At 43.3% G+C, this 21055-nt stretch overlaps 1 protein-coding gene across 1 annotated transcript in view; it reads right to left on the bottom strand.

The window, feature by feature from the left end:
* Positions 1-20272, bottom strand: part of lrp6 (low density lipoprotein receptor-related protein 6) — a 135386-nt gene extending 115114 nt beyond the window's left edge. Inside the window, exons 1-2 of the mRNA XM_080754485.1 lie at positions 20054-20272; positions 10741-11140 (exon numbers count right to left, since the gene is read on the bottom strand). Coding sequence (XP_080610611.1) covers positions 10741-11140; positions 20054-20129 — 476 coding nt within the window. The 5' untranslated portion in view covers positions 20130-20272. The remainder of the gene's footprint in view (positions 1-10740; positions 11141-20053) is intronic.
* Positions 20273-21055: the final 783 nt, after the last annotated feature.

Genomic DNA, 21055 nt, shown 5'->3' with positions numbered 1-21055 from the left:
TTTAATAAACGTTCAAAATGGTGAAAAATAAAATACGGTGGCGCAGTCAGTACTAGTAGTGCTGTCGCCTCAAAGCTAGAAGGTCCTGGGTTCGAGTCTCGCTGGGGATGCTGTGGGCGCTATAGGGCGTGTTCTCTCCTCCGTGTCATCAATGCCCATGCCCTAGGTGGGGTTGGCAAATGGGATTTTTTTTTTTTTTTTTTTTCAAAAACGGGAAATTCTGTGGACTATCGGGCCTGGCGGGGAGGGACATTAGCATATTCTCGGGACTATCGGGCCTAGCAGGGAATGAGTTAAAAGGTAAGAAAAGACAGGCAGTGAAAGACATAGGGATTTTCTTCGGGTTTATCGGATGACCAATGAGTTAAGCAACTGGCACTGGGTGAGAAATGGGTCGACCAGCAGTGTCACTAAATAGAAACATTGAACAATGGTGTGTACAAAAATAGCTAAAATAGCCGACCTACTCACAATATGTTGCACTGTGCCGCATTGTCTGGTGTGTGAGAGTGAAGTGTATGTTTTAACCGTGGCATTTGTTGAAGCAGGTGAAAACAGTACATTTCAACTGCTGGTCAATTCACCCTGGTTGTCTGAAGAGAACTAGTTAGAACCAATGGTCAACAACCATCACCCCCTGACCAATAATTTATGGGGAAACAAATCCAATTCTCTGGAAGTAATGCATTGATGATGCGTGGCTCATATCATTTATACCACAATAATCACCGTAAGCTCTCCAAACAGTATGCAGACTGGCTGAAACTCAACAAAATACAGTCGACGGCCGAACCGCTTCGGTGACATCCGACTTACTATACAGACGAAAAGTACACCCACCCCAAGCGGACTTCCCCTCGCCCAACGCTCACAAACCAGCAGACCGTCTGGCTTGCTGCGTTTATAAGCCCAAGACTTATTTACAAAAGGACAATATTTCACAAATCTATACGTCTCTCTTTTATGACTAATGGAGGATCACAGAAGGTAGTTTAGCTTATCTTTAACCCCTGTTGTCATAAATCAAGACGAGCATGTTGTGTGTGACTGACTGTGCAGTAGTGGGTGGTTTCCATAAAGGGTGGGGTCTACCACAAGGTTGTAAAGAATTAGCAGAAAGCTGAAGGCTGCCAACGATGCCCACACAGCTACCAGTCTAATAGGACTCGGCTAATAGCAGTGGTTCTCCAACGTTTTCGTTTCAAATTGATATACATTTGGCCACGGACCCCCATCTGACAATGTTTCGTGTGCGAGGACCCCCAGAAGCAAAGTTGAGTTAGACATGTTTATACATTTTAAAAAGTATATATAGTCAAAAGATTTGCACACATTTTCAAGATTATTCAAAAATAGCAGATCTACAAGGTCATAGGCTATAGCAGGACACAAAGTGAGGCGCTATGAGCTTGTATATCGTCTATTTTTAATAGCTAAAGTATAAAATATGGTTAAAGTTGTTAAAATGATTTTGATGCTATATTAACTAATTTCACTGGGGACCCCCTGGTACCCCTCCCTAGGACACAACTTTTTGAGAACCACTGAGCAAGACGGCATCCCGCAGTAGTTCTGACAGACCTGGACTATGCGGACGACATCAGCCTGCTCTCCGACAGCATGGAACAAGCACAAGAACTCCTGAACAGGGTGGAGATAGAGTGTGCCAAAGTTGGTCTCAGGCTAAACGCTAAGAAAACTGAGGTTATCACCTATAACCTACCTGATCACTCACCTCTGACAACAACAGAAGGAGCTGTGTTGAAGGAAGTCAAGGACTTCAAGTACCTGGGCGCATGGGTCGACTCAACTGAGAAAGACCTTAAAGTAAGGAAGGCACTCGCTTGGAGGGCCCTGAACGGCATGAACAGTGTATGGAACTCTAACCTCCCCCGCCAAATCAAACTTAGCTTCTTCTTTGCAACGGTGGAGTCTGTTCTCCTCTATGGCAGTGAATGCTGGACCCTGAAGCCAACCCTGCAGAAGTCTCTAGACGGGTGCTACACTAGAATGTTGCGTGCAGTACTCAACATCAACAGGAGTGCACATGTTACAAACGAGAGCCTGTATGAGGGAATACCAAAGGTAAGCGAGAAAATTGCCACCAGAAGAATGAGACTAGCAGGACACTGCCAAAGACACCAGGAGCTTCCAGCCAGCAAATTGGTACTGTGGGAGCCAACACACGGGCACCGGCCGCGAGGACGTCCCACAAAAACATACGTGGAGTCGTGGACATACTCAAGGAAGACGTAGGGACACAGAACACCAATGAGCTGGCCAGATGTATGGAGAACCGAGATGACTGGAAACAACGATGGAGGGCTCGTCTGAGGACGACCTAGATAGAGCTATGGGACAAAGTGCTTTGCAACAGAACATGCTTTGCGTTAAAGGTGAATGCATTTTGCATCATATGACCAGTTGTTGCATGCTGAAATACTAAAATATCTAAAAACACAGATTGAACACAAAAAAGAACTTACTTCACCTCCCCAGAGGTGAAGTGGTCCTTTAAGGTTGAAGACCACAGGTCTGTTCAACTAGGTGGCCAATACCCACTGCCAGCGTGCGCACACGCACACGCACGCACGCACACACACACACACACACACACACACACACACACACACACACACACACACACACACACACACACACACACACACACACACACACACACACACACACACACACACACACACACACACACACACACACACACACACACACACACACACACACACAGGTTAACATAAGCCATTAAACAATGGAATGGTTGCATCATGGCCTAGTACCTTCTTGTACCATGTAGAATTTTGATGCAATACCCACCAGAAACCCATTTTGTTTATAATTAAAAATAATCGACATTGTTTAAGATGAATGTCAGAATGCAGACACTGCTACCAACTGCTTCAGTGGGCAATGCCCGTCCTCCATGATACTGCAGCTGGTGACGCTCACACCGTTTAAAGTAGTCCACAATCTGAACACCATAACTCCAATGAAGCCACAAACTTTCCATGGAAATGGAAATAATTCTAATTAATTTTTAAAAACAACAGCGTGCAAAAAGAGCAACAACAGCATGCAAAAAGAGCTTCAAAATGATTGCCATCAGCAGCATCAGACAGGCACTGAACTCCTCTTTACGGCTCTGCAATAGTTCTGTCAGAGACACTGTTGCAATACAGAATCCACACATCATCCATACTGGGAAAAATGGCTGTGCTTATCGATACGCTTGGATCGGCGGTTCTGGACCGACTCGCCGCCGGGCATGGCAGTCCGAAGGTCCGAAGGTTCTCGACATAAAGCCCCTTTTCGACTGCAGCTTCAGCACCACACTACACCACACCACACCACATAAAAATATCTACATTTTCCATTACACAAAAGTACCCCTATCGGTAAGAAACAAATTGACCCTTTTAACTGTGATTATAATACAATATAAATTTGTATTACAACTATCCTGAATTATAATACCCTATAATGGATTATACCTGTGATTATAATACAATATAAAGTATTAATGTATTACTATGATAATTATAATACACTATAATAGAATATAAAAGTGGTTATGACACAATAGAATCTATTATCATGTATTACAACTATATCCTGGTGGTCTAAATGAAAAGTCAGTGAGTGATCAGTCATTATGAAGTGTTTGGTCCTGTTTGGCCTAGCTCAGACCTACTCTAGATTGGATACTTTTTAGTACCACGTTTAGTACCACTTTCACACCACTCTACCCAGGTCCTTGTAGTGGAAAACCTGGCACAAGTGGGCGATGTGGTGTGGAGTGGTGTGGTGTGGTGTTGGGCCTGTGGAAAAGGGGTGAACTACAGACCTACTGTATACACACAGATGGACAGAGATCTCACCCATTTATAGTAAGGTTAGTATTGATATACTTCCCAGTCCCACTCAATAGCACAGCGCGATTCAGCGTTCTGTTAGTTAAAGGCCCGTACACATTGAGCCGATCCCGGGGCCGAGGACCCCCGATCAGATATCGGGATGACCCCCCGGGAAAATCGTTTGGTCGGCCCCGGGATCGGTCTTGGGCTTGAACAGTACCCCGACACGATCGGATTATGTTAATTAGCTTTTTTATGACCTCGGGACTCGTCGGGAGCGCTCACGATAATATCAAAAAAGCTTGATATTCTCGGGTCATCGGGTAGGAATCCTTTACAATTATTGTCGTCTGAATGAGCTCACGGGATTGCATCAGATTATATGAAGCCAGCTCCTCCCTTTTTTAGGCTGCGCAGAGTGTAGGCTATTCTGTCACAGCCTACACTTTTATTATTATTAGCCTACTTACTTTTTACTTTAGCCTACTCTCTCCCTTGTTGTAATCACTTGTTCAAAAACGTTATAGCCTATAGCGTTCTTTCTTCTTTTTTCTTCTTCTGCGCAGTCATTTGGCAACAAGGCAGTGTCTTTTTTTTTGCTGCGCAGATTTGGCTAGGGCAGTGCTGTTCTATCCGTGTATTATAAGGGCTCTAAATTGACCTTGTGCAACTTGACAGACAGACACCCTATATATAATATCTTATTCATATAATGTAATACTCAAAGTCAGAGACATTCCATTGCATTCCTTTTTTTTTTTTACTTTTACGCGCGGGCTGCAGGCACATCATTGCGCCTCTCGTTCTGTCAGTTTGTTCATTGGTCCTCAAAGAGGACCGCCAGTCCTTGGGGAGTTCCAGGGGGTCCCCAGCTAAATGATATTGAGGAACCTAGGCCTGTCCCTATTCTATATGCTTGGATGTTGGTGGGACAGTAAAAAAAAAAAAAGCGAGAGGTTAAACTTTTTTTTTTTTCTGCGACTGCACGCCCACAACGGCGAGGTTTGGACATTCATAATTGCTATTAGCTGATTAAGCTCATGTCTGTTTAATGTCTGGCTGGTTGCCGTTAAAATGCTGGTTGATGCTTTTTAGGAGTGGACACTGGTCAATCAATGATATTGGAGATGCGACACTCTCAGCCGTGTCTTGCTGGATGCGCATCACATCTCGCGTCTTGCTTGCCAAAAACATAACTGAATATATAATTATAATATCTATAAAGTGAGCAGCGGCCAGTGTGCGCACAGTAGCCTACCTAGAAGACTACCAACCTACCTTTGTTTTTATAATGTTTTGTCATGATGGCGCAGTTATCACTTGTGTGCAAAGGACGATGATACACGAAAGAAGAATGTAACACCAACTTCTACCAATTAATCCATTGCTGTGACAGACAGACAGGGTGAGACAGCCAACGTGCTTCCTTGTAGACTACATAATCCACTGGGTCCAGCTTGGTTTAGATCAATCATATCAACATAACAGTAATAACACCAACCAAAGTCAGAATAAAAAGAGTCCACGAATAGGCCTGCACACTCGCTCATAATGTCCTCCTCCTCCGGCTGCCAGCAGCGTCAGTTCTGCAAATGCTAAGGTATGGTAACATGGCTGTTGTCTTGCACGTGTGAAGGCATGCATGCGATACACTAGTCATGTTGCCAATACCTACTTTTTAGCAACAAGCACAAGCATGATGAATTCATTTTAAGAAGTACATTTTATTATTTTCTCCTGTAATCAAGGTACGTTATACCATACCCATGTGCGCCTCTGTAGTCTAATTTGCGCAGTGATGGAAAAAGTATACTCCCATTCTTTACTTAAGTAAAAGTATCAATACTGCATTATTAGCTACAAATATGGCACAGACAGAGAGAGAGAGAGAGAGAGAGACTCTTTGTTATAGACTATAGCGAATATATTTGTTTAATTTCGCTGTTTTAATATTTAATTAGGTAATAAAATGGATTTTGGAGCATAGCGAGTCAGAACACCGCAGCTGCAGGACTTCTGCGCTAATTGGGTCGTTGGCTCGTTGACTTTGCTGGCATGCGGTAGGCCTAATTGATTATTTTGGAGAAAGATTCCCTTTAGTATAAATAATAGTCCTTTTGGTTACCATTTGGTCTCCATCATTAAGCTGGGGATCACCTGGAACACCCTCATTGTCAAAACATTAAACAAATGGCAATTAAACTGACGTGAAGAGAGAGAGAGAAAAACACTCTTGATTTTATCCCTCTTGAGGGGGCGGAATCTTCATCTAGTCACGTCTCTCATGGCACCACCCCCCCCGAGATCGTGGGTGGCTAGAATCGCGAGACGTCGGTCTCATTTGTAATGGTCTGAGATATTTCACTTGGCACAGCGGGATATACCGGGCCCGGTCGCAAGACAGAGGATCGCTGTCGTTTGAAATGAACACCGATAAACCCCGGGCACGAGATCTGATCTGACCCAACATCGGCCTCTCATCTGTGAGGCCCTTAACGCATCATTATCCAGCAGTGACTTTGTCCGGACAACTTTTGTTTATTTGTTTACCGGTATCGTAGTGTGACAGGAGGGAAAGGCCTTACTACCATATGTGCTTTTTCTTTACAGATACGTTGCACTCTTGCACCTAGGGCTGTCACGATTATGACATTTTACATGACGATTAACTGTCACTCAACGATTTAATTGTGTTTCTGTCGTTGACAATGTTGTTACATTCCTGTTTGGCTTGTAGGCTTTGAAGTTGCACAATGCACATGGCAATCATGACACGACTTAAATATACAAAGAAATGTCATATTTGACAACGTTATACTTAAAACTTGATAGTGGATGCGACGCGTTGTGAGCTTGTAGATCGGCTATTTCCAGTATTAAAAAAAATAAAAAAATATGAAAATGTTTCAACATGTAAACGATTGACAAAATAATTGCAATTATATCAAATAATTGCGATTAGACGATTATGTAATAATTGTGACAGCCCTACTTGCACCTCTTCAGTTTAACTCAAAACCCCCAAACATTGAGCACTGCAACATGTGGTTGCAAATCACTGATCTGTGGTGCTACTGGCCTGGTTGCCTTCCCTCTCCACCCCCCCCCCCTCCCCTCAACGTTACTGCTATTCTGTGACACAGTAAAGGTCTGAGGAGTGTCCATCTGAGGAGGGGTCCTCTTACACGGGGCTGGACGGGCGGCCAGTGCCTGGGGGGTGGGAGGCTGGTTTCCCTGTGCATATCGGCTTTCATGTCAGATGGCTGCCGTGTGGTCAGAGACCGTCTTTAACCCCCGGTCGCTCACCTGTTGGGACTCCTCGTGACCCCACTGCCGCGCCGACTGCAACAAGGCACAACATGAAGAAAAGAAAAGAAAATCCAAATCCGCCTCTTCACACACTAGGGACATGCTGCTGGGCCCCTGATTCAGCCCGGGAAAAAGAGTTGAAGGGGCCCTCATTGCACGCTATAGAGAGAGATCTCTCTCTATAGCGCTGCTGCTACTCAAAGATTTGCCATTTCAGAATCAGATCATGACAAGTGACAAGCCAGTGGGCCAATTACTGTACATGAGTTATATTTCGTCGTTGTCAGGTGGAAACCTTGTATGTCCAAAACCGTTTGTTTTGTATTTATCATTTTAGAAATGATTTAAACCAGTGAAAACAGCCGATCTACAAGCTGTTTTCACTACTTTTGTGCAACGGCCTCGTATGATGAAGCAGGGCTTTGCGAAAAGATTTATACATTTGAAACTTGGAGATACGAGGTTACTTTCTGCCCGACAGTGACGATTTACTTTGTTGGCCGCCCAGCCCCCAAAATTGAACGAAGGCCGACATTTTATTTAACTTTTTTTTCCTAATGGCCGGCAATGAACCGGCTGTTCGGGAGTTGTCCTGCTTTTCCCAATGGCCAGCACGTCCCTGTCACACACACACCACAGACCAACAGACGCATGTCAGGTTCTTGGGTCTGACGCCGATCCCGAGACCACTGACTGTTTGGACCGATATTTTTATTTTTAAAAAGCCAAAAATCTTCAGCAATTAAAAAGAAATTTCAAATATATATTTCAAAAGAAATGTCTACATTTTCCCCCAAAGGATCTAAGAGATTCTACACATTCTTTAAAGAATTTTATGAAGTAGAGAAAAAAGCAGATCTGCAAGCTCACAATGTGTCGCATTGCGATGCGCTGTGAGCTTGTAGATCGGCTATTTTCACTAGCTCAGGGTTCCAGGGAGAGACATCACATTTCTCTTATGGGTCTCTAAAACGTTTGGGAACCAATGCTCTAGTCCAGGGGTTCCAAAACTTTTTTGTCTCAGGGCACCCCATAAATATTTTTTTAACCTACATTATAATTTTCACTCCCAGCACCTTATATTTATAGCATATCATTGTTGTCGGGTGGAAACCTTGTATGTCCAAGACTGTTTGTTTTGTATTTATCATCTATAAAATGTACTAAACTAGTGAAAACAGCAGATCTACAAGCACAGGGCTTGTAAATCTGCTGTTTTCACTAGTTTTGTGCGACAGAGGTTTCTGCCTGACAGTGATGATATGTTAGTGATTATGTTGCGAGGAAAACGTTGAGATAATAGCCATTTTGGTTAGAGCTGACTGAAAATAAGTGTACTTCAAGTTTAAAATGATACTAAATATTTTTTCAAGTGTCCAAATAAATTCCAAATATTATCAAATGATCTCGCGGCACCCCTGGACTGCCGTCACGGCACCCCAGGGTGCCCCGGCCCCCGTCACCCACTTTGAAAACCCCTGCTCTAGTTTAGTCTAGTCTATTATGAAGCGTGGGTTTTATTTTTCTTTCTGCCACCTGACCAGCAGAAATTCCAGTCCTGGCTTTTTGAGGTGGGGAGGGAGGATGACGCGCTACGGTGCCACTGAAAGGCTTTTGTTTGCCCCACCCCGAGTCCCAGATTTCAATCTACAACAAAAAGAAATATTCCTAACTCGGAGAAGGCTCCATTTTCCACTCTTGTAGTGCCAATGCATTTCTGTTCCAGTGTTGATCTTGTCGTCTCAAACTATGACGAAAAATGTTTGTCGACTGCATTTTTTTCACTGACGAAAACGAAATAAAAACGAAATAAAAACTAAGCTGTGATGACTAAAACTAAGACTAAACATATTGACAATTTCGTCAACAAAATAAAAACTAGACTAAAATGTTAGGGAGGGACTAGTGGAGAAGAGAGTCCTTTTATGTTTGGTTGCTCTCAGGTGTTGAGTGCTGAAAATAGCAGATCTACAAGCTCACAGCGAGCTTGTAGATCGGCTATTTTCAGCACGCAAGACGCAACCATGTGTAAAATCAGCCATTACAATGTCATCAAGGCCTGCCAAAATACATTTTAGTTGACTAAATCAACTGTAGATTTAGTCGCCTAAAATCTTATGATATTTAGTCAACTAAAATTAAACTAAAACTAAAACTTTTCCGGTGACTAGATTATGACTAAAACTAAAAGACATTTTATTCAAAAGACTATGACTAAAACTAAATCAAAATGTGCTGTCAAAAACAACACTGATTCCGACATGTCTCCTTTCCGACATGTTTCCATTTCGACACTAACCCTTATCTCTTACCCTAACCCTAACCTTAACCTCTATGGAAGTGTTGCCACTCCGACAATAAGAAGTCAATGTCGGAATGGAGACATGTCCCCATCCGGAATCAACAGGGTAAATTTATAATAATCAAATTATTGGCTTAGGACACATTGAATGGGACAAACACAAACAAATGTCCACGTATCCGAGTCTCCATGGGGTGAGTAATCGATAGAAAAAAAGTCATTTTGGGTGTGAACTACTCCTTTAATTAATCAATCAACCAGCCCTGATGAAGGCAGCATAGCTGCTGAGACTTTGGGTTCTTTGAATTTTTTAATCTCTCATTAAACTGTTGCATTGGAACCAAAAGCCTTTGCAGCAACTCATCATCTTATATTCATCTTCATCGGCTGGCACTTCATCAGCTCAGGTGGGCGTTTCATCACAATAAATTCCTCCCGCCTTGCGCACTACAGACGAAAACACAGTGAACTCCGAGACGAGACATTGTAAAACGTAGGACAACATAAAAGCAGTGGAAGAAAATCCCCCCCCCCCCCCCAAAGCAGCCAAGAATCACACTCACTGGAATCCTTGAGACATTTTGCAAATATTGAACCGTCGCAAGGAAATAATAAGCAGAAAACCAAAGCAGACAAAAATGCAGAATGTTCAGTGACACACACAGACACACACACTTGACAGACGGTAGTGTCCCAGTGCAGATTGTCAAAGTGAATGGGCTGAGGTAATTAGAGAGGCATGCTGCTGCTGCTAGAGCCCAGAGAGAGTGACCTGGGTTTGTTTACCCTCTCTCTCTCTCTCTCTGGGAGAGGCAGATGCCCCTCTATCTGGAGGTTTGTTTACCCTCTCTCTCTCTCTGGGAGAGGCAGATGCCCCTCTATCTGGAGGTGATATAAGACATTCCTCAGCTGCCAGGACTAAGAGGCTGAGCCCTCGCCGCTCCCCTTCCTCAGAAACGGCGAAGACACACACATACACACACACACACACACACACACACACACACACACACACACACACACACACACAAACACTGACGCTCTTGTTCGTTTTCTACAGGGGGAATTCAGTGGACACCGGCCTGCCCTGCTTTTAGGAATGGCTCTTGGCTCAGGAACCTTGCAACCCAATCCAGGCCACGGCAGCGCCGCAAACAAAGGTGAGCCTCACAAAAGGCAGTCAGGAATACACGCCCCTCCTTTCCGCCTGCCCAGGCTTTCAGTAGCCAAACAAAAGCCAGAGAAGATACTACTCACCCTCTTCCTGGATCCAAGGCTATCGCCCTCGGCTGATCCAGCTCCTGCCAGAATAGAACTTTTCGCAGCGACCCGTCGAGCTCCGCCACCTCGATCCGGTTGGTCTCCGAGTCGGTCCAGTAGAGCTTGCTGCCCAGCCAGTCGCAGGCTAGTCCGTCGGGGGAGGCCAGGCCCGACACCACCACCGTCTGGACGCCGCTGGCCCCCGACTGGTTGTACACGGTGCGCTTGATGGCCTCCTCGCTCACGTCGCTCCAGTAGATGAGGCCCCGCGCGTACACGTAGTCCACGGCCGCCGCGTCCTCGAGGCCGCCCACCACCACTGTGGCGTTGGCCTTCCCGTGCGCCGCGTCCACCAGCCGCAGGTCCCGCCGGTTCGCATACAGGAGGAGAGGCACTCCTGGAAGAAAGAGGGGAACAAATGACATGTTGTTGTCAATGTCAAATAAAATCGTGGCTCGGTTCGTTCAGATTCTCAACCGCCTAAACAACAAAAGACATAAAACATTTATTTCGAAAGTAGCCCATCTACAAGCTCACGAGGCGGCCCGTCGCACTGTGTTGTGAGCTTGTAGATCTGGTATTCTTGATAAACTTCCCTCACGCAAGTCGAACGATGTAAGTGCATACCCCAACCATTTATACAATAACCGTTGTCCTTGTTCTCAAGAGTAGCCAGTGCAGTACCCACTAGTACCATAGCAATGAATGAATATGGAGAATTATGGAGATACAGGCATCCCTGATGTGGTCAGGCATCCCTGATGTGGTCAGAAATGTCTGCCATTGCGCTGATTATTTACACCAGCATGTCATGTGAATGGAGTTCCATTGTGGACGCTACCACTCGTATTGCCGCCACAGCACAAATGTGACAAAAAGCTCTGCAAATGGGTGATGGGTCGGGTAGGTCAATCAGGGAAGCCAATGCCTGCACACTTCCCCCAAACACACAGAGATTCAGACTTCCTAATCAGCACTGCACCCCCCACTCCGGGACACACACTCCCAAGTTTGCATTTTGATCAGCCGGTGAGGTTATGCCGAGGACACGCACACACACAGACACACACCCAAAGAAGTTCTGTGAATTTATAGGCAGATTAAAATACTTCTTAAGGCAACAAGTTAACAACACAGTGATCCTATTACTAGAATACATGAATTATGGCACTATATGAAGGGGGCTTTTTTAAATGTATTTAAGATTCACTTCACAGAATTCAAATGATGTTTAGACACATTTTATCCCTGTTCTGTACCTAGTCATCACAGGCAAACATTCGGTGGAGAGATTTGGTGTCAAGGAGAAAAATATGAGGGGGCCAGGGATAGATCTCTGGGGCAGTGGTTCTCAACCTTTTCAGGCGGTGACCCCCCACCCCGACGAGCACTAAGAATTGAGGAATTACATTTTGTATATCACGGTTTTATTGTGAAAATAGCAGATCTACATGCTCACAACGCCTCGCAGCATGTAGATCAGCTATTTTCACAATTTCTGCCTCTAATATTTTGACAAGTTGGCCAATGTTTAATTTGTCATTTCAGAGGTATTAAAAAGTCCTTCAAATGTTACTTTAGAAATGTGCTACTGTTGAGTGAGAAAACAGTGTTGCGCATTAAGTTAATCATCTGGGGGACCCCCAAATAATTTGGGGACCCCTCTGGGGGTCCAGACACACAGGTTGAGAACCACTGACCTAGGGGGACCCTGGTCAGTGCAGTATATAGGATTTAAGCAGTGGCGGCCCATCAATAGAGGGCCTCTCTACACCACCTCTCCCAAACCTGGATCTTCCCTTGAATTAAAATATATTAATTAGTGCCGATCCCGCGATATCTCGCAAAATATTAAAAAGGTATCTAGAGTGCCGATCGCAGGATGACTCACGAAATATACTGTATATACAGTAAAGCTGGCCTGGCTACCTACCGTCCGTTGAAATACGCTGGCACGTTTGAAGTCACCGATTCATCATCATCGCGCATCCACGTGCACACAATAGTGATCCCATCCCATAGAAACCAACGGTCTTTCTCATCTTTACAGTCCGTTTTCTCCAAAAAACACTTTGGATGCCAAGGATGGCATTGGATTCTCGCTAAAATAGCACAAGCATAAAGGCATCCATCTTCTATCATTGTTTACGTTTCGGACCAGAACTAGTTCCGGGTCAATCTTGAACATCGTCAAGTAGAAATTGTTAGCTCGATCTACTTCCGGCCTTCAAAATAAGAGACTGGCCATGGACGGAGCTGGCGACCGGCACGCTGAACAATTAACCCTTTCATGTCGGCGGCACTAATTGAGTTTAACTATTTTAAATTATCAAACCAATATGGTAAATATTATAACTCGTGAGTAAAATGTATAATCTGCCATAAAATGTAGATAAAAAAAACGGTTCTACATTGTCTAAACATACTTCTCTGGGCGCACTATTATTACCATAGACTCGCCATATAGATTTTTGCACATGCACAGTTCACTCTTCAACGCAAGTGAACCGGGCTGCCGTGGGCACAGGTTTTCAGCGCCAAGAACACAGAATCATAGATATACATACACATAAAACGGCACTGACTGCTGGTGCTGTTCATTTGAGATGGTACAATATCACGATTATTGTGACCAAAGAAATCACGATTTACAATATTATCGCAATAATCTGAATCCATTATCCTGGGCCGGAAAATTAGCCACAAAATAGCAGATCTACAAGCTCACAACGAAAATAGCAGATCTACAAGCTCACAACGCGTCACAACGTGGCACATTGTGAACTTGTAGATCGGGCTATTTTTTGGCAAAGACATTTGATGGAGAGTGGGGAAAAAAGACGTCAAGTATGTATATTATAAGCACCTTTTACAAATTATAGACAGCTTAAGTGGTACCGGATATGCAGCTCGGCAAATAAAAGGTGAATTGATCCCAGTGCATGACGGAGGACAATATCACGATAAATTAAATCTCCACGATACAATTATTGTGAGTGTTTTTTATCACGATACCAACCACACCACACCAGTCCTGGTAAGCTTCACTTTATAGTTTCTATGCCTGTGTTTATGTCTATGCTGAGTTATGCCCACAAGTGTCGCAGGTGCAACACATGTGGGCTTGTAGATCGGCGATGTTTGACATGCCATACTACTGTCGTATAAAACAAGCTTATTGGGGCATGAAAAACACCACAACACAGTTCTCCGATTTACAGTTCTCCTGTATCGTATGATACAGGATTAAGAATGCAGGTTTTCATACCATGTTGATTGTAATGTCTGTCTTTCACAAATGAATTGCAACTAGAGCAGGGCCTAAATATAAATAAAAGATACCCGGGGAAAGATCCACCAGCCACCAGTGGACGAATAAATTGTCAGTGAAATTGTCAGGGTGGGAAAAGAACACCTGTGTCAAGGACCCCCCAATGAATGTGTATCTGGCTACAGAGTACAGACCCCAACCTTAACAATATTTGTAAATGATTTTCCAGGATGGTTTAAAAAAATGGCAGAGCCGTCAATATCTGCCATTTTCAAACAGCCGGTGAATACAGCATTCAAGTGGTTAAACTGATTTTGATATTAACACATTGTGGTGGGTTGTGGGGGAGGAACGCCACTATGAGAACCACAGTGACTAGTACATTTCATCCAGTCGACCGGCAGCTACTCTAGCCGGGTCTTTGGCACAGAGCCAAGCCCCGGTGGGACACTTCTAACACCACATGCCAACAGATCTCTATCAGCATCAACAATCAGCCTCTTCACTCTCACCGGATACGTGTTTTATTTTCACCCAGGGGTCATTTCCTTCCCCAAATATTTGCAGTTTGTGCAGAATGTCGGAAGCCTTTACTCGACTCTGGAGATTCAGAAATAGGAGCAAAGAAGCTTTTTCTGGGAGATTTGAGTCCTAACATTAACCAACGTAAAGCAGGCTAATTTCAGAGGTATTGCCACTCTTTGCTAAACCTTTGACAGAGAGAGGGTGGGTGTATCCATATTGGATACAGAGTGGGCACCTAAACATTGTGGGCACCTCAATGTTAAATTGGCATTTTCATCTAAAGTAGACATGATTTGAAATGCAGCCTTCTTGTTTATGCCCTCTATGATTGACTAGCCACAGGTTTTGTAACAATGTGTAGAAATTGTAGAAACACATCTCTTAAGTGTCAAATGTTCAAGCATGTTGTTCAAATCATCTATACTTAATGTATATGTATTACTTAAAATCAATTTGTAACATTTTGGAAAAAATGGCCAATGTAACAATACCCAGTTTAGTAGACAGTAATTACACACCCGTGTAATAACACGGTGTGAATCCATATACAGGGCAGAACATTAGCTAAAAATAGCAGATCTAAAAGCTCTGTAGATCAGCTATTTTTGTTGAAGGGTTTTTGGTGTAGATAAAAAAAAAAAAAAAAAGGAAACTGTCCAAGTACAAACATAACAAAATCAGGTCCAATTTACTAAGTCTAGACTAGAGGGTTTAAGTGAATGATTTGCTCGAATCGCCATAGAATAACAGATTATATTCCTATTTATTTGTGTAATTAAACACATAATATCACAAAATTCAGACAATAAGAGCCTACTAGGACAGGCAGAAGCAGGAATAACGATGCTGTTAGACTTTGAACTAGTCCCATTATCTAGCATGCTAATAGTTAGACTTGGAACTAGTTAGACTTGGAACTAGTCCCATTATCTAGCATGCTAATAGTTACACATTATTAAGTACAAACAATACTGCATGTCTGCAATAAACCATTCCATGGCACTAGACAATGTGAAATAACGCACTTGTTCCATGAAATGGGGTCCAGAATATATATTAAAAAAAACGCTTTGAAAGTAAACCAATGAGAGCGAAAGAAAAAAAAACAACAACTTCCTTTTCAATATTTCTTAGAAGACTGATCCAACACGCACATCAGTCATGTTCTAAGAAAACTGAATCAAAGTTGGACCACTTCACTGCTTTCCCCCTTGTGGCCCCAATATGGCTCCCAGATGGAGCCAGCGGACTGGCAGCTTTACCTCTCGCTCTCCTCACAAACAAATGATTGATATCACACTGTTGCATCCTAAATAACCACAGTCTTTTGTGTCATAACTCGTCAAGAGTGAATTGACTTTTAAAACACATCAAGTAGACCAGGGGTTTTCAAACTTTTTTGACTCAGGGCACCCCTGTAAAGAACTTTTTCCTCCACGGCACCCCTGAATTACACTGTTCATTTTTAGAATCGTATATCATATTGGAGAAATATCTGTTTCCATCAGAACTAACTGAAAATAACGTTATACTTGACATTTAACCACTTGAACCCCAGCATGCCTATTCTGGGGGGGAAGGTTCACCAAAAATAGCCGATCTACAAGCTCACAACACGTCACGTTCTGACACGTTGTGAGCTTGTAGATCTGCTATTTTTTTGTGAAGAGAGTTGTCGTAGGTGGAAAAAGAACTCATCAAGTACAGCGCAAACCAGGTCTGTTTTACTAAGCATAGTGAAGTGATATTGATGTAGTGATATTGGTGAATTCCAAACATTTTCAAATTAGCCCTATCTCGCGGCACCCCTGGACTGGCATAACAGCACCCCAGGGTGCCCCTTCACCCACTTTGAAAACCCCTGCAGTAGACCTGTTCCATTCGTACACTCAACAGACTTGTTAAGGCCATGGTAACATTTAGAACTCCTTCAAATAACCCAGATGGTCCCTGGACCACTGCTTTTTAATGCTGCTTCTTGAATGGGCTGACTGACTAATTGGTTCAAAACCAGCAGAATTGAACAAAAGTGTGCCCCAAGATATCTCCATTAAAAACGTGAATTTGGCAGAATCTAAAAGCAAAACACATGGTGAGGTTTGAAAGCAAGAAGCTAAAAACGCATATACATGCTTAAAGGGGCACTCCACCACTTTTCAACCTATGTTCATATAATTGGTCCTCACTCAAAAATAGCTTTTTTCTTTTTTTTCTCAGAGGAGGGCTGTGGGCAGGTCAGAAACCCATCGTCTTGTGACATCATCGATTGCCAATCCAGCTTATAGAAACTGCAGGCTTTCTATTCCAGAAAAGTTGCAATTTTAAAGTGGAAGCCATTGTTCTCGCGATAATAAAAATCTAAATATTTTTTTCAAAAATATTGATTACATTTTTTTGGGGGGAAAATGATGATGTCACAAGACGATGGATTCTGAACTTCCCACAGCTCTCCTAGGAGACTTGGACTGAGTAGAAAAAAATTGTGATATTTTATCATGAACATTAGTGAGGACCTATTATATGAAGACAGGTTGAAAAGTGGTGAACTACTCCTTTAAGATAACTTATTATGCAATTAAATGTCAATTAAACAAAGGCATATATTTTGAGTCTATAAGGAACACATTAAAGACTTTATAATAATAACTGCATCCCAGATTATCATGAAATGCCCCCAGATTTTAACCTGATGTGCCAGAATGTGTCACCACACTGGTTGGAAAGTTGCATCACTACATTGCTCATCTGGCCAATATCTTGTTTAAATAATTACATAAATGGACTTGTTAAGTCACATCAGTTAAATCAGTGGTTCTCAAAGTGGGGTCCGGGGACCCCCAGGGCCAAGTTAAATTAACATTGATTTTACAATATAAATTGGGGTCCCAGAGATAGAAATGCCATTATATGGGGGTCCGTAGCCTATAATGCATGTCAGGGGTCCTTGTAATTAAAATGTTTCGGAATCACTGCTCAAGAGCCGTAAAAGTCTTCTCTTATGGGGGTCCCAGCCAGGCATATCTTTTCAATTAGGTGACTTGGGTCCTTGACATGAAAAATTACAGCCCCTTTTTGCCTGCAGCTTTAGCACACCACCACACCACACCACACCACACCACATAAAAATATCGACATTTTCCATTACACCAAAGTACCCCTATCAGTAAGAAACAAATTGACCCTTTTAACTGTGATTATAATACAATATAAATTTGTATTACAGCTATCCTAAATTATAATACACTATAATGGATTATAACTGTGATTATAACACACTATAAAGTATTAATGTATTACTATGATAATTATAATACACTATAATAAGATTATAATAGTGGTTATAACACAATAGAATCTATTATCATGTATTACAACTATATCCTGGTGGTCTAAATGAAACGTCAGTGAGTGATCAGCCATTATGAAGTGTTTGGCCTAGCTCAGACCTACTCTAGATTGGATACTTTTTAGTACCACGTTTAGTACCACTTTCACACCACTCTACCCAGGTCCTTGTAGTGGAAAACCTGGCACAAGTGGGCGGTGTGGTGTGGAGTGGTGTGGTGTGGTGTTGGGCCAGTGGAAAAGGGGCTTTGAGAATCACTGAGTAGGCTATAATAACCTTAAAAAGGTCCAAAGTATCAGGAGTCAGGACCACATTGGAAAAGTGTGCTTTTATAACACTTGACATGTACCATCCAGGGTTGGCACAAGTTATATTGTGTTGAAACGTGTTATTTCTTGTGTCACATCTAACACAATCATCATGACAACTATGAACTGACTGCATGGCCAACAGGGTCTTTTCAGAGCAAGGCAATTCTTGTTTCTCTCCCAACTAAACGAACGTTGTTGTGCTTTGCTGGATTACAATGTTATTATAGACATGTTTGACACATTTGTAAGTCAGCTAAAGGTAGCAAATGCACCAGATTTTAACTCTTGTTATTATGAAGGTGTAAAACGTGGGAGTAATACTATTATTTAGCCCTATTACATGTAATAATCAGTGGTATGCTACCTAGCTAGCGCTACTAGCTAGCAGTGATTTATAATGGGACTCTTACTCTAGGATAAAGAATAAAGGATGCACAAGTGACATCACAACTAGCGGAATTGCCATTACTGGTCCCTCCTTAACATGAAAAGGTTTTGCGTACCACCTGTAGTTGTGTACGTCATTGGTTCTCAAAGTGGGGTCCAGAGAACCCCAGGGGTCCTTGAGGGAGTTCCAGGGGGTCCCCAGCTAAATGATAGTAACCAAATGGACTCATATGGGCATGCGTCTGTAACTCAGAGTGTAGAAATGGGACTTTAGTGTCCATTTTCCGTAGCCTATAATATGCATGTCAAACTGGGCCCGGGGTCCCTGAAATTAAAATGGTTGAAAATCACTGCTAGAGCCAAAATGATCTTCTCTTATACAAGGATCCCTAGCTGGCATATCTTTTCAAATGGGGGGTCCGCGGGCTAATAAGTGTCAATTTGGAGGTCCTTGACATGAAAAGGTTTGAGATACTGTTTTGCACTGTTTCCTCCCCCCCCCCCCCCTTTTTTTTCTCCTGACTATATCTACTACATACTACTAGTACTGCGTTCTATCCGTCTGTCATGCAATGTTATATGAGATACTTCAATGGTTTCCTGTGTAAATAAGCCAAGTGCTTTTCTAGGATCTCCTTTTAGTTGACCTTGTACCAGTGAACTGTACCGTCATGAAACTGTACCTTTTCCTAAGCAAACTTCTAATAAAGTCTTCAATCAAAGAACCACTGGTGTACTGTACACACACACACACACACACACACACACACACACACACACACACACACACACACACACACACACACACACACACACACACACACACACACACACACACACACACACACACACACACACACACTTCCGATTTGTTAATGATGTCACTGACGTATCCTTGTCACGTGGTCCTACTAGCAGCAGCAGCCTGTACTGCTCTCTGTGTGTGTGTGTGTGTGTGTGTGTGTGTGTGTGTGTGTGTGTGTGTGTGTGTGTGTGTGTGTGTGTGTGTGTGTGTGTGTGTGTGTGTGTGTGTGTGTGTGTGTGTGTGTGTACGCGCGCGCGTGTGCGTGTGGCTGCTACTACTAGCGTGTTAGCAGCATCGATAAGCAGCAGCCACACCACAGTGAACCAACCGGGGCTTCAGGCAGGGCCCTGCCTGTGTGTGTGAGAGTGTATGCCTTCTATCATGTATTACACTCATTATTCAACACACTACACACAGTGTGCACATCTTCAACACAGTGCGAGTGTGTGCACGTCTCTCTCTCTCTCTCTCACACACACACACACACACACACACACAAACACACATCTGGGGGAACAGTCACAGACTAGTGTTAAGAAGAAAACTTTATAATAAACCCTCTCAAATGAAACACAAACTAAACACACACACACACACACAAAAAAAGCTCATATTCCATCCAACCTCTCCAGAGGAAAAAGTAACGAAAAAAGAAAACAACTCACCTCTAATGAGCAAACAGAAACAAGTCAACAACAACAGGAGGCTCCGGAGCAGCAGCAGCAGCACCGCGGCGCCCATCTTCTTTCTATCCGTCCGTCGGGGTCTCCTCCTCGGCCCTGCTCCCTGCCTGCAAGCCGCTGCTTCTCCTCCTCCTCCCTCCTCCTCCTCCTCAGCGCAAAATCCACATTGTTGTTGTTAAAGCCCGCTCGCTGCTAGTAGCCTCGCCTGTGTATTCCTTTCCGTACGTCCTTTTTGCAAGAATAAAGTAGTAAAATATATTCCCAATCCCCCCCTCCTCCTCCCCACCAACAAATGGTGTTGATTGTTTGTTGTCCCGTGCCTGGATCAGATTGTTCTCAGATGATCCATCGTGTTGGATGGAATCCTTCCTTCCTCGGCTGTGATAATAATAATAATCAACTGGATCTGCGATCCGTTCGGTTCTTCTCCTTCTTCTTCTTCTTCTTCTTCAGGATCTCCTCGCACTCTACATTCACATTGTCCTGCAAGGAGAGCGCAGGCAGCAGAGCAGAGGAGCAGCGATATACAGACAGACACACAGAGAGATCCCTTCCTTTCCTTTCCGCTGGCTGGGAGAGCAACCAAATACCAACCCTCCCCTCCTCCACTCGCTCGCTCGCTCACTCACTGGCTCACTCACTCTCTCACAGCGCGCACGCAGTCCACGCACACACACACACACACACACACACACACACACACACACACACACACACACACACACACACACACACACACACACACACACACACACACAGTGGTGTAAAGTAACTAAGTATATTTACTTAAGTATTATACTTATAAGTACAATTTTGAGGTATTTATACTTTTTTACATTTTCCCATACTTTTACTTCTAAATCTCGGATCCAAATATTGTACTTTTACTCCACTACAATTATTTGAGCTTGTAGATCTGCTATTTTCAAACAGTTAGCACTTTTACTTTTGGTGTTTTAAGTGTATCCTATTTTGATGCCAATA

The sequence above is a fragment of the Nannobrachium achirus genome, assembly GCF_963921795.1.
Source record: "Nannobrachium achirus genome assembly, chromosome: 23".
NCBI classification, from domain to species: Eukaryota; Metazoa; Chordata; class Actinopteri; order Myctophiformes; family Myctophidae; genus Nannobrachium; species Nannobrachium achirus.
This window is presented reverse-complemented; position numbering and strand designations above follow the sequence as displayed.